The sequence below is a fragment of the Saprolegnia parasitica genome, assembly GCF_000151545.1.
Source record: "Saprolegnia parasitica CBS 223.65 unplaced genomic scaffold supercont2.322, whole genome shotgun sequence".
Taxonomy (NCBI): Eukaryota; Oomycota; class Saprolegniomycetes; order Saprolegniales; family Saprolegniaceae; genus Saprolegnia; species Saprolegnia parasitica.
The window spans coordinates 1-11,862 of record NW_012156716.1 but is presented as its reverse complement, the minus strand read 5'-3'; the positions used below and the strand labels follow the sequence as shown (position 1 = coordinate 11,862).

The following is an 11,862-nucleotide window of genomic DNA, read 5'->3' as shown; positions in this document are numbered from 1 at the left end:
CCGACGCCTTGACGTCTGGCAGCGACGACGGCGACACCACGTCGGCGACGGCCGCGCCGACACTTGGTGGCGGCGTAAAGAGGTACGTGTCGGCGTTCGCGAGCTGCGGGTGCTGCACGGCGCGAAGGGCGAGCTCGAGACGGCGGACTTTGGCCACTAGCAACATGGACGACATCGAGTCATGCGTGCATGGATGAATGGCGCGTACGAGGCAGCTCGGGCAAGTCTTGTTTGAACGGCGTGTACACTTCGTCGTGGTCGAGGTCGACAAGCACCGTGCGCGTCGCGTAGAGCTCGCTGGGGTACGTAAACGACTCGTCTGGCGTCTTGAGCACGATGTTGGCGCGCTGGAGGTTGCTCAAGCTGCTACCTACTCGCCACATTGTGTCAGGCGGACGACGACTGTGGCACAAGGCAGCGCACGGATGCGGTGCGTGTGGCTCTCGGCACGGCGGAGATGGATCGCGGCTTCGAGTCCAATCAAGAGGGGACCTTCGTGCTTGAGCTGCGCGGCGACGTTGGTCGGGCAGAAGGGCAAGTACGTGTGCTACAGAGGATCCATGTGACGCGCCGTCGACACGAGGGCGTGGTGTCCGACCTTGAAGCGGAACGGAGCAAAGAGGCGGAGAAGCGACTCGGCGCCGGTGAAGAGCGTGTCGCGTTGGCGTGCGATCAAGATGACGCGGTGCTCGACGAGGAGCGCCGTCAGCGCCAGCACGATGTTCTGCGTCCGTCGTGTCAAAGTGTAGCACCGATATGCGGACGTACCTGGACGTTGAGGTTGCGGAAGAGGGCGCTCGGGACGTCGTCCGCCGCCTGGGCGGGGGCAGCTGCATGTGGAGCGTAAAGGCGCGATACGGAGGCTCGAGCACGATCTCGCGCTGGCGCTGCTGCGCTTCATGGTACTGCCGATGGGCGTCTTCGACGGCTTTGACCCACACGGATGCATCGTTCGTGTCCTATACGTTATCATCGCATCTTCTTGATACGTTGATAGAAAGCGACAATACGTGCGAAATGGACGGCAAGGACGCTTGGAGATACGGCGCGAGGTGCCAAAACGACGTCGACGTGAGCACACACGTGAACGTCGGGAGGAACACGAGCTGGTCCGGATCGATCGTCTTGTTGACGGTCCACGTCGTAAAGCAGAGTCCGTACCGCGTGCCCGTCGGCGTCGGGACCGCAAAGGCGTGCACGCGCGGCGCTTCGGGACCACTTCGGCGCGGCCGCAAGACGACCGGAAGGCGGTCGCGTACGAGGCAGAATTGCTGCCATCCCATCAATAGTGAGTGACCTCTTGGACACGATGTCGTACCTTGATGTCGTCGTGGCCGTCGTCGGCGCCGCAGCAGAGGTAGTATTCGTACTGGAAGGCGGTCTCGCCCACTGTGGCATAGAACGTCGTGCTTGTCGTCTTGGCGGGCGCGACGCCGACGCCAAAGACCACCACGTGGAGGTCGAGGAGCGCGTCCGTCGTGCACACGACGGCGTACTCGGTCGCACGGAGCGTGCTCTCGATGCAAAAGCCCTTGGGCAACGCACACGGCTCGTCAACGGACGGCGGTGAGAGCGGCAGCAGCAGCACGTGTTTAGCGTCGCGCTTGGGCGCACACGCTTTTCGGCAGAGGACGTCGTCGTCGAGCCACGCGAGCTCGACGAGGAGCTGGATGCAGTGCAGCGAATTTTTGAAATTGGGAAAAATCTTGGCGCTGAGCCATTTGAGCACTTGGTCTTGCGCGCCTTTGAAGAGACTCACGTAGCGCTGCGGCGAGAACGGCTCGCCTTGGTACATGAGAATGCGCGAGAGCACGTCCTTCTTCGTGTCGTCCGAGACGATCGACGCGTTGTTCTCGGCCAAGTAGACGTTGAAGAGGCGGCGGACGGTCACTTGAATCTCCTCAAAGAGGCTCAACGAGAACGTCATGGACGGCGACACAAGCGGCGCGAACGTCGTCTGCACGTCGACATAGAAGAGGAGGTTGGTCACGCCACTCGGGTTGAACTCGACAAGCCACTGCTCGAGGAACCGGAGCTTGACCGGGTTGCACTCGCCGATTACGTCGTGCAAGGACAGCGGGTAGCGCTCGCGAATCGCGTTGCAAAAGTCGCCAAACATGTCGCTCCCAAAGAAGGTCGACCACTCGAGCGTCGCCTTGATGCGCTTGTCGAGCTCGTGCCACATGTCGAGCGTCGTCGTCCGCTGGTCGACCGCGTCGAGGAGCGTCGTGAGCAGACCGTCTTCGAGGCAGATGGCCAGGCGCGCATCCGGTGGCATCAAGTGGCTGCGCACCATGGCCTCGGCCTGCCCGCGATCCCATGAGGCCATGCTTCGGATCGGACGGTGGTACCTGCTCTTGGCGCTTGGCCGCGTCGGGCTGCCGCTTGTACTTGTAGATGTCGGCGATGAAGTTGTAGACGGCCTCGAGCCCATGCTGGCAAAGGTACATGTACAGGATGCGATCATGCGGCGACCCGAGGAGCGCATCGAGCGAGAGGTGCAGGTCCTCGCCGCTGTGCGTCTTCACCGTTTCCATGATCGCCGATCGAAAATATGCAATTCCGTCGCCGACATACTGGCTAATCACACGCCACAATCCCATGTTCAACAAAGGTGCAAAAGGATGAAAATATGCATGCGATGGAGCATAAGGTGTCTACTTGGTATGCAGCGTCGTCTTGCGCTTGAGGAGCTGGAACGCGTAGCGCTTGGCCTCCATTGCGTCGCAGCGCTGCTGCTGCGTGTAGAGGCACGAAAACACCTTGAGACCGGCGTCGTACGGGTTGATGTACGCGCGCTTCTCGTCCTTCTCGCGCAGCGCAGCCGTCATGGCCATGAGCCGCCCAAACGCGTACCGCAGCTGCTCGTCTGGACTCATGTCGGCCAGCTTTCCCTGCCGCATCGTCGTCACGACGAGCGACTTGTGCGCCGTCTCGCGCTTGTAGTCCTTCTGGAGGTACTTGGCGATCGCGGGCGTCACAGGCACGAAGCTCTGGTTGAGCTCCTGCCACCTACACGTGCGTGCTCAGCCACGTGCGACACGTGCTCTCGATCGACGTACCACGAAAAGTACAAGACGATCGTGGCCGCCATGAGGAGCGCCATGGCCAGAAACTGCTCGCGCTGGCCGACCTCGAGGATGACAAAGAGAACGCACGCCTGCGCATGCAAGGTTAGCGCCGAGCAGACAAGTCAACGCGACCTCGAAGATGAGGAGGCACACAAACACAATGTTGTAGGCCGAGCGCGCCACGTCGCCGCGCCCCGAGCTCCGCGGGTGCACGTAGAGCAGGTTGTACTTCATCGTGTAAAACTTCATGTAAAAGTAGAGCGCGCCAAACGGCGTCAGGAGCGGCGAGAGCACGATGCCGAGGAGGGCGACCATAAAGACGCTATATCCGAAAGCGCGTCAATCGACTTGACCTCTGGATAGTTGGTACCTGAGCACGATCGAGTAGTCGTAGCCATAGTAGAAAGGCCACGGCATATCGGCTTCCTTCATTTCGGCGGCCGTGATCGCGCGGGCCTTGAGCCTACGGTATCGTTGATAGAACCAGCAAACAACGATGGAGGAGACAGCGTACCACGGCTGGTAGACGAGGCGCTCGCCAATGCGCAGCAGTTGGAAGATCGAGCCGAGAAAGGCCCTACATCAAGTAGTCGAACGACGACACGAGACGACGACGAGGACGCTACCGCTGGCAGACGTAGGCGATGAAAAAGTTGCGGCACAGTTGAAACATAAACTTCTCAACGTACGCGACTTCGGACCCGCGGTCAAAGCCCCCTTGGCCGTTCGCCAAGTAGACGGCCGTGACGCCGATCGACGGCAGAATGATCGAGCTCTACGGCAGGTTCACGTTTCTAATCTTTCACGTCAGGACGTACGAGGAGGAGGTAGGCAAAGCCCTTGCGCAGAAAACTGCGCTGGCGCTCCGACTCGGAGAGCCATGGCTCAAAGAACGACGTGTAAAAGAGACACGTGAGCAAGCACCAGTTGACAATGATCTACCGCATCGTCGTCCATGAGAGCGAGGATGGAGACGACGACGACGTACGAGCATGAGCGAGGGCAAGTACGCGGTAATAAACTTGGTCACGACGTTGTCGACTTCGCGCGTGAAGAGCTTGTACACGGGGCTGTCGTTGTCGAGGTTGACGTAGATGAGGACGGCGGTCGGCGTTGAAAACACCACGAGGATGAACAGCGTCGTGCACTGGTAAAAGATAAACTTGAGAAAGCGCTTGATGGACCGCGGCTGGTACGTCTACATCGATACGCGACATGTCGCCAAGCATCCGAGCACCATGCTACAATACCAGATTGGTCCAGTTGACGTCTTGTGGCTCTGGCGCGTTCTGCACGACGAGGGGCTTGAGGACACTCAGATCTTGCGGCTCGGCGTTCTCTTCGAGCTCGAGCAAGTCGCGCTGCGAGATTTGCGGCCAGTGCAGCATCTTCTTGGAGCGCTTCGCCTTGGCCACGAGCTCGAGGAACCGACCTTTGGCCTCGGTCTAAACACACACAACGATAGTTGGCGAGCCCGGCCCGAGGACGTACACTGCGAAAGACGACGAACGCCGCGCCCGTGCCCCGCCGCTGGGCGTAGAGCTCAAGGACATGCTAGACGCAAAAAGTCACTTCAATCAACGGCAACAACGAAGGACGGACCTTGGGGAACGAGTTGAGGCGGTCACGAATCGCTTCGGCGCGCTGGCGGTCGCGCGGCAAGGCAAGCTCCAGAATGCGTTCAATGTCGCGGTCGCCACTGTGGTTGGGCGAGTACTCGATCGCGTTTCGCCCGCCCGAGCGCGCGCAGCACAGCGCCTTGCACGGAAGGCACTGCGTGAACGAGCGGAAGACGTTCGGGATCGACGGGCAGCAAAACGACCCGGGGCACCAGAGCATGAAGCTCGGGAGCGTCCCGGATTGCTGCTTGGCGTACGTTTGCAAGAGACGGTTGTACTCGCTACGCAGCGCGACACGCTCGTCCAAAATGCGGTAGAGTGCCTGGAGGTCATGGACGGCGACCGCGGTCTTGATATCGTCCACAGGAAAGAAGGTTGCGAGCTGCCGCTTGAGCTGGTAGCTGCTCCACTCTTTCGGAAGACCGGCGTGGATGAGGATGCTGCGTGCGCCGAGCATGCGCGTGGCGTCGACATGCAAGCGGCGCCCGACCGCGTTTTGCCTAGTGCAATGCATTCATGCAGCCAATTGTAGCAGTCTGGAATACCGCTTGAGAAGAAAAATGATGAGCGCCGCGGTGACATAGCACATGGCGACGTGGCCCCAGTACCACGGACTCTGGAGCGGCACATTGCCGATCGTCGTCTGCTGAAACGCGACGATGCTGCCGTCGCGGCTGTCGCGGCCCGAGACATAGTGCTACACACAACCCGTTCCACGATGCGATCCGAAGGCAGGGGCCGTACGATGGGCATGAGGACGCCGATGCTGAGGACGCTCATGATGGCGAAGAAATGGGCCATGTCCTTTTGCAGATGCATGCTCAGCGCGGCGTCGACGCCGGCAATGTCGACGACGTCCTTGCTGTCGCAGGGCAGCGAGAAGAAGCGCTGGAGGCGCTCGCAGACCGTCGGCGCACAGATCGACGCGTACTTGTCCTGAAACTTGATGGACGTCAAGCCTTCGTAGTTGAACTTTTCAAACAGGCCTTCGCGGTGGGCGTTCCAGAACGGCACGGCGAGATGCGGCCAGACGCGGCGAATGAGGAAGAGAAGAAAACCCGCGCCAAAGACGGCAACGTTGAGCTGCACTTGGAACCAGATGCCTTCCCAGCCGTCGTTGGCGTTGAGCACGAGGATCACCGACTCGTCGTGGTTGGTCTCGTAGCTCGGGCCTTCCGCGAGATGGTACTGGATGTAGTAGCGACCTTCGCCGTGGCCCACAATGTTGAAGGCCGATGCATTCGCGCCTGGTATCCCCGAATTAGACGATAGAATCGATGGACGAAAGGTACCGGCAGAGATGCGCACGGGTTGGGCGTAATGACGGGAAAGCTACCGGCGCCGGCGCCTCCACGGCTCGTGAGGATCATCTTGACCAGAAGGTCCGAGGCAGGCGGCGGGTCGCAGGAGATACCCGTCGTGATGTTGCCGCCGACGACGAGCACGAGGCTTCCTGACGGGAACTTAAGCTTACCGACGTCCGCGAGCGCGGCCAGCGCCGTCCACGCGACCAGAGCAAGGCGCAGGAGCAGCATCCGTCCGTCCCTGCTTGCTACCGATTGTGTTGCGTTCAAAAAGTCACAACCCCGATACGCACTTGATCGAAATTATCTCTGTATTTGTATATAGCTCGTTAAAGTACGGTTTGCACTTGCGACGACCCTCTGCAAGCGAGTCGATCTTTCACGGATCCAGCGCTGGTCCTATCATACCTCTTCCTCTGCCCAGCGCTACCGGTAGTGCTCTATACTACATCACTGCGCGTTGTGATTTTCTCTCTCTGAATTCGTTGCTAAACTATTCTACCAAAACGTGATTTTAACCACCAGAACAGGCCACAACTCGACAACAGACAGTTGGGCACCATGGCACTATGGACTGAGGCGAAGCATACATTGTCCAGACGATGGCATTTTTCCTAACAGTAAAGATGAAAGCTGCTTTCACCTTCAACTTAAATCATGACATCAGCGCGTGCGCGCGCAACGTACCATAGCTTGATGCGCCTCCTTGCACGAATCGACTAGTCAAGCTCATCAGCAAGGGCCGCGCGACCTGCCTCGGCATGTTGCAAGTAAACGTCGGTTCGTCTCTGGAATCGTGACATTCGAATCATAATGAGACCCCAAACGTCCTCGTCAATCTCGCTGCGCTACATAACGTGACATGTTGCCCTCTTGACTACGACACAAGCAATGGTATCCAAAGGTGCAATTGTACGGGAGTTTTTTTCAAAAGTTACTACTTTTGACCCAATATTTGCAAAAGTTACTACCTTGCGAGCCTATATTGAAAAAGGTTACTACCTCGACGGGATTGGTCGAAATGCTGAATAAAGCCTGCGAATCAAGATGGAGCACACGCAAATAGTGTTAAATGTATCTTGTGAGTTGCGAGCTGCGATCGATGTCTGCACTCGCGAAAAGTAAAATTAGAACAACTACTTGCCGCTTCTGTCATGCCTTGCCGCTTCGGTCATGTCATTGGAGAACCTTCACCATGGCAGCACCTCAAGAGACTGCCCCTGCATCAACCGCCGCTTCTCATCGCGTGGCGAATACACGGCATATCTGAAGGCGTGGTCGCTCCAGAACGGCTTCAGTGTATTGCAGGGTACGATCCTCGATGGCTAGCGTCGTCGAAGAAGGGCCAGTTTACGACGATAGCTTCGGGCGAAAAACTCAGAAGTTCGGGCAATGTTGTCGTCTATACGTGCAACCCACCAAACCAATGCAATTGGACGATCCAGGCAACCAAGCCGAAGAATAGCTCGATTCACACAATCGCGGGTTTGGTCTATTCTGTGAAATAGGTGTTTTAGTGCAACCCGTAGCAATGAATCTCGAGCACTCCGATACGTGTGCGTTTACGCCAAAAGCGTCCGTTCGCCAAATCGCGCAAATACCAGCTATCGCGGAGATCGTTCAGGCAACCCCGGCCTTTTCGGTGTGCGCTCGTCAAATTTCGTGGGGTCCGCCAATGCGAAAAGTACAGTACAACTCTATCCACTCGCGGCTATCGCAACTTTCGTAGACATCCACAATGGCGTCCGGTACAGCCTCCCATTTGCCGCCCTCTTCATCATCATGGAGGACGCCATGACAACGGCCTCGAAGCGCGTCTCCGAGGTCGAGGATATGGACCAGACACGCAAACTGACGCCGTATGCCGCCAAGGAATACGCGGACCAGAAGAAGAAAGCCCGGGGTTACAACATCTCGCGGTCGAGCAGCGACCTGTATTACGTCAGCCACAAAAGTCGTCCGTTCGTCAAGAAGAGCGTCCACGTTGAATTTCTAACGTGCAGCTGCGTGTACCGTGATCAAATGCACATGCCGTGCCGTCATTTGATCCGCGTGTTCGCATTTCTCGACCGCTGTGATCGCATCTTAGATGGCTCCACCCGATGTTTCTCTTCGAGAACTACAAGAAAGCAGTCACCGGAGTCTCGTACAAGCTGCCGCTCTATGACCGAGACGTCCCGGACCGCGCCGTCTTGGCGCCGCTGGTCGAGCGCCGCCAGGGCAGACCACGTTCGAGGCGCATTGCTAGCAAGGGCGAGAGTGGCGGCAAGAAGACGGCGGCCAAGCCGACGACGACGAGGCGGAGTATCAGCCAAGAACATACAAATGCAGCAAGTGCGGGAAGGAAGGCCACAACGCCGCTACGTGCAAGAAGCGCGCGACCAAGCTCGTGCCAGCTACATCGAGCGGGACGAGCTACCTTCGACAGGACGCGGCGCCCACGCCTTCGACCATGCAGATTGCCAGCATTGTCAATCCGACGGCCAGTACCCGCAGCCCGTCGGATTCCGAATTCGAGTCCGACTCGTCCAGTGGCGAATCCGCCTCAAACGAGGCCGGACACGACGTCGACGCGCTCGTCGACTCGCTCGGTTTCGCCAAGGGGCAGGCGAGCGCACTGATGGCCTCGGAGGACATCGCGAGTGCAGACATCGATCGCAGCTCGCAACTCACAAGATACATTTAACACTATTTGCGTGTGCTCCATCTTGATTCGCAGGCTTTATTCAGCATTTCGACCAATCCCGTCGAGGTAGTAACCTTTTTCAATATAGGCTCGCAAGGTAGTAACTTTTGCAAATATTGGGTCAAAAGTAGTAACTTTTGAAAAAAACTCATTGTACGGAGCTCGCAGATGGTCTGCATGGCACTGTAGTCAGCAGAGCTAATCAGCAGTGTCCAACGCCATGTCTTATGTCCTGTGGCCAATAGTTTTCAATACGTTACGTGGTATTCAATCCTCCAACACGTCCTCAATTTCGAAAGTTCGCGACGCCTATAGGGTTGGGCTATGAAAACTTTGCTCGTTTCTCGCAATGGCTCGGCAGTGTCGACGAACGGCGGCAACAGCCGGTTCCAGCAGCCGGCCGCCATGACGATGTGAAGATCAAAATATGTGAAGATGCCATGACGCAGCCTTACCACCAGCCTCGTGGTACACTACGCTGTGTCCAACGTGCCATGTCGTGCGTGCGATTGACAACATCTTCCTGTTTACATTTATCATGCCGCCACTGTTACATGCACCGAGTTATTAGCTGTTTCTGCCGAGTCTTTGCCAGCGGCTCGCTTTCGACGCAGGAGTGTCCGCCTCCACTCGCACGATGCATCGAGATGCGACAACTGTGGAACGGTCGCCACGGCGTTTGCGACGGCAAACGTGGAAGGATCCGAGGTCGGTTGCCGTTTCGAGCCGAGGGCGCTCGGTGGACTACATGATAAAAAGTACATGCATCTAATGTTCGCACCTCCTCCGAAGTCCAAAATCGACGCCTTGCGAGCCGCCAATTTATTTGAAACAGACGGCGGTTTCACCAGATGTTGTGTGAAAAGTAGGTGACGTGGTCAGCTCCGCAGCAGCAGTGTGCAATTTGTCCATAAATACAACAACTACACGCATGGCGACTGCACTCTTTCTCCAAAAGACATTTGAGATGCTCAACCTCTCGCACCCGGAGGTGGCAGCGTGGACACCGGACGGCCGCGCGTTCACGGTCTACGACCTCAAGACCTTCGAGTCGACGATGCTCGTGCGCTTCTTCCGCCACGGCCACTTTAGCAGCTTTGCGCGCCAACTGCGTTTTTATGGTTTCACCAAGTGCCGACGCCACCAGCACGTCGAGAAGGAGCCAGCGTTGGAGTTTATGCACCCCCACTTCCAGCGCGACGACCCGATGCTCATGATGTGCATCACAAGAAACACCAACCCGGCCATGAAGGCAAGCAACAACGCTACCAACAACGACGTCCACGAGCTCCAACAGCGCGTCGAGACGCTTGGAAACCATATAAACGCGCTCACGACCCAGCTGGATTTGCTCACGAATCTGCTGGCAGCACGAGGCATGGCCCCTCCAACGGCACATAATCCCGCCGAGGACACGACAACGACCGCGCTCAGCGAGTTTTTTTGTACTGACGAGTGTAGCGGACTTCAATAACAAGATCCCAGCAACTTCTTGCGCCATGATGAAATGATTCCACGTGGTGTCCATCACGAAAAAGATAAAAACTGGGATTATAAAACAACACACGTGGAGGACATTGAGTTCTTAGTTGCGCGCGACGTTGCAGACACCGGTGCACGTCGCACCCTTGAGCTGTCCGCCGTTGGTGGTGCCCGTCAGCACCTTGTACGCCTTGGGCTCGAGCTCGACGTACGCACCTTTCGTGAGCCCGACACCGGACGCTTGGAATGAAATGACGCACGATACCTTCTTCCCGAGATAGCTCACGGCCATCGACTTATCGCACGACGGTGTGTAGACATTGGCCCCCGGCGGCTTGGGCGACCCGCAAAAGAGCGTCGAGGCCGGCCACCGCCCGCGGATACCGGGGCAGTCGACGCCAACGTGGCTTTCAACAGCCAAGTTGACAAGGATCGGAACGGCCGCTTGGACGGTCGCGAGTGCGGCGGCGAGGAGAGTCAAAAGCTGCATACTGGAAATTGGAAAATGACACCACACTGCATATACTAGCAGCACCGAGCCGCTGCGCGGCTCGACCCATTTCTTCTTTCTGGCCACGTGGTCGTTCGATCCCAGCGCTGGTGCTCGCTGCGATCGAACGAGTTCGAATTGCCGTGCGAGATTGGAGTACTGTTTGCAGTCGATACTGCATCCCACCCAACGAGATTCTTGCGAGTAATAGCCGCATACTTGGCTGTGCGGCAAGGATACAGATCGTGCTAAAACCATGGACGTCCCAAGCCAAACATTCAGTTGATGATCGAGATACCCAAGCCACTCGACGTGGTCGGAGCCTCGCGACGCGCAGCACTTTTCGTACGACATGTGTTGCGATTTGCGTGCGTATAGCCCATGGTCATGCAAGCAACCGTGCGGGACCGAATGCTGGAATGGGTGAACACGGGACGGCAAAGCCCACACTGCCAAGTACCGCGCGTTGTTTACACATCAAATGTCGTTGTGAAGGCCTTAAGCCGTCTTGTAGACGGAAATGTAGTGGGTGCCTTGGCTGGCGCGGCGGCTGTCCTGTTTGGCGAGCCGGTCAAAGTACGACGACGATTTCGTGTCGGCGACGCCGCACTCTTTCGGAGGGTCGCCCATGTACAAGTGAAAAGACCCACTCGTCGTCTCGAGGACAGTGGCCTTCTTGAGAACGACGCCCTTGACGCCGTGCACGCGCGCGACGATCTTGAGCAGCATCTGCGCATACCACTTGTTGTCGGTCACGATTGTGAGCCGGCCGTTGGGCTTGAGCAAGCGCGCGCAGTCGGTCAAGAAGCCTTGGGTCAAGAGGTGCTTGGCTTGCGACGAGTCGCCACCGGTTTGCTGCGGCGGCTCGGGAAAGTTGATAAAAATAAAGTCCACAAGGCCCGGCGTCAAGTGCTGCGGCACCGCGACCGATGCGTCACCGGCGACAATGCACAAGTTGTCCACGCGCTCAAAGACCGCTTGCGTGAAGATCTGGTACACGCGGTCGTGGCGAATCTCGAGCGCGACCCAGTTGGCGTTCGGATCCTTCTTGGCCTGGGACACGACCCACTCGCCCGCGCCGGAGCAGATCTCCATCTTGATGGCCTTGGTACTCTTCTTGCCAAAGACCTTGTCCATGCGGATGACCGCGTTGTCGCGGACGCGCGACGCAAAGGCTGGTACAATGGCCTCAGTCTGGTCGGCGTCGTGC

The 11,862-nt window shown here is 57.8% G+C and overlaps 5 protein-coding genes across 5 annotated transcripts; 1 reads left to right on the top strand and 4 right to left on the bottom strand.

Annotated features, from left to right (window-relative positions):
• Positions 1-5: 5 nt before the first annotated feature.
• SPRG_16588 (hypothetical protein) lies at positions 6-2,537 on the bottom strand (the record flags this gene model as incomplete). The annotated part of the gene is made up of 7 exons (XM_012355873.1): positions 6-156; positions 209-370; positions 424-547; positions 599-724; positions 765-959; positions 1,319-2,305; positions 2,352-2,537. Coding segments are annotated over 7 exons (1,931 nt in total), but the record flags the coding sequence as incomplete, so codon positions are not given.
• Positions 2,538-2,657: 120 nt separating this feature from the next.
• On the bottom strand, positions 2,658-6,269 carry SPRG_16587 (hypothetical protein; the record flags this gene model as incomplete). Its single annotated transcript, XM_012355872.1, has 14 exons — positions 5,983-6,269; positions 5,435-5,937; positions 5,236-5,387; positions 4,674-5,190; positions 4,563-4,625; positions 4,322-4,516; positions 4,060-4,269; positions 3,890-4,009; positions 3,698-3,846; positions 3,586-3,648; positions 3,442-3,534; positions 3,204-3,393; positions 3,063-3,160; positions 2,658-3,012 (listed from the first exon to the last, which is right to left on the bottom strand). The coding sequence occupies exons 2-14, from the start codon at positions 5,507-5,509 to the stop codon at positions 2,658-2,660; spliced, it is 2,280 nt and encodes a 759-aa protein (XP_012211262.1). The 5' UTR covers positions 5,510-5,937; positions 5,983-6,269.
• A 3,342-nt stretch (positions 6,270-9,611) lies between these two features.
• Positions 9,612-10,154, top strand: SPRG_16586 (hypothetical protein; the record flags this gene model as incomplete). The annotated part of the gene is made up of 2 exons (XM_012355871.1): positions 9,612-10,117; positions 10,142-10,154. The coding sequence occupies 2 exons, from the start codon at positions 9,612-9,614 to the stop codon at positions 10,152-10,154; spliced, it is 519 nt and encodes a 172-aa protein (XP_012211261.1).
• A 111-nt stretch (positions 10,155-10,265) lies between these two features.
• On the bottom strand, positions 10,266-10,652 carry SPRG_16585 (hypothetical protein; the record flags this gene model as incomplete). Its single annotated transcript, XM_012355870.1, has 1 exon — positions 10,266-10,652. One exon carries the CDS (start codon positions 10,650-10,652, stop codon positions 10,266-10,268), a length of 387 nt encoding a protein of 128 aa, XP_012211260.1.
• A 465-nt stretch (positions 10,653-11,117) lies between these two features.
• On the bottom strand, positions 11,118-11,862 carry SPRG_16584 (hypothetical protein). Its single transcript, XM_012355869.1, has one exon. The coding sequence runs from the start codon at positions 11,787-11,789 to the stop codon at positions 11,151-11,153; it is 639 nt and encodes a 212-aa protein (XP_012211259.1). The 5' UTR covers positions 11,790-11,862; the 3' UTR covers positions 11,118-11,150.

Coding starts and splice junctions, on each gene's coding strand:
- SPRG_16584 (XM_012355869.1), bottom strand. CDS start 11,789: ATGGACAAGGTCTTTGGCAAGAAGAGTACCAAGGCCATCAAGATGGAG.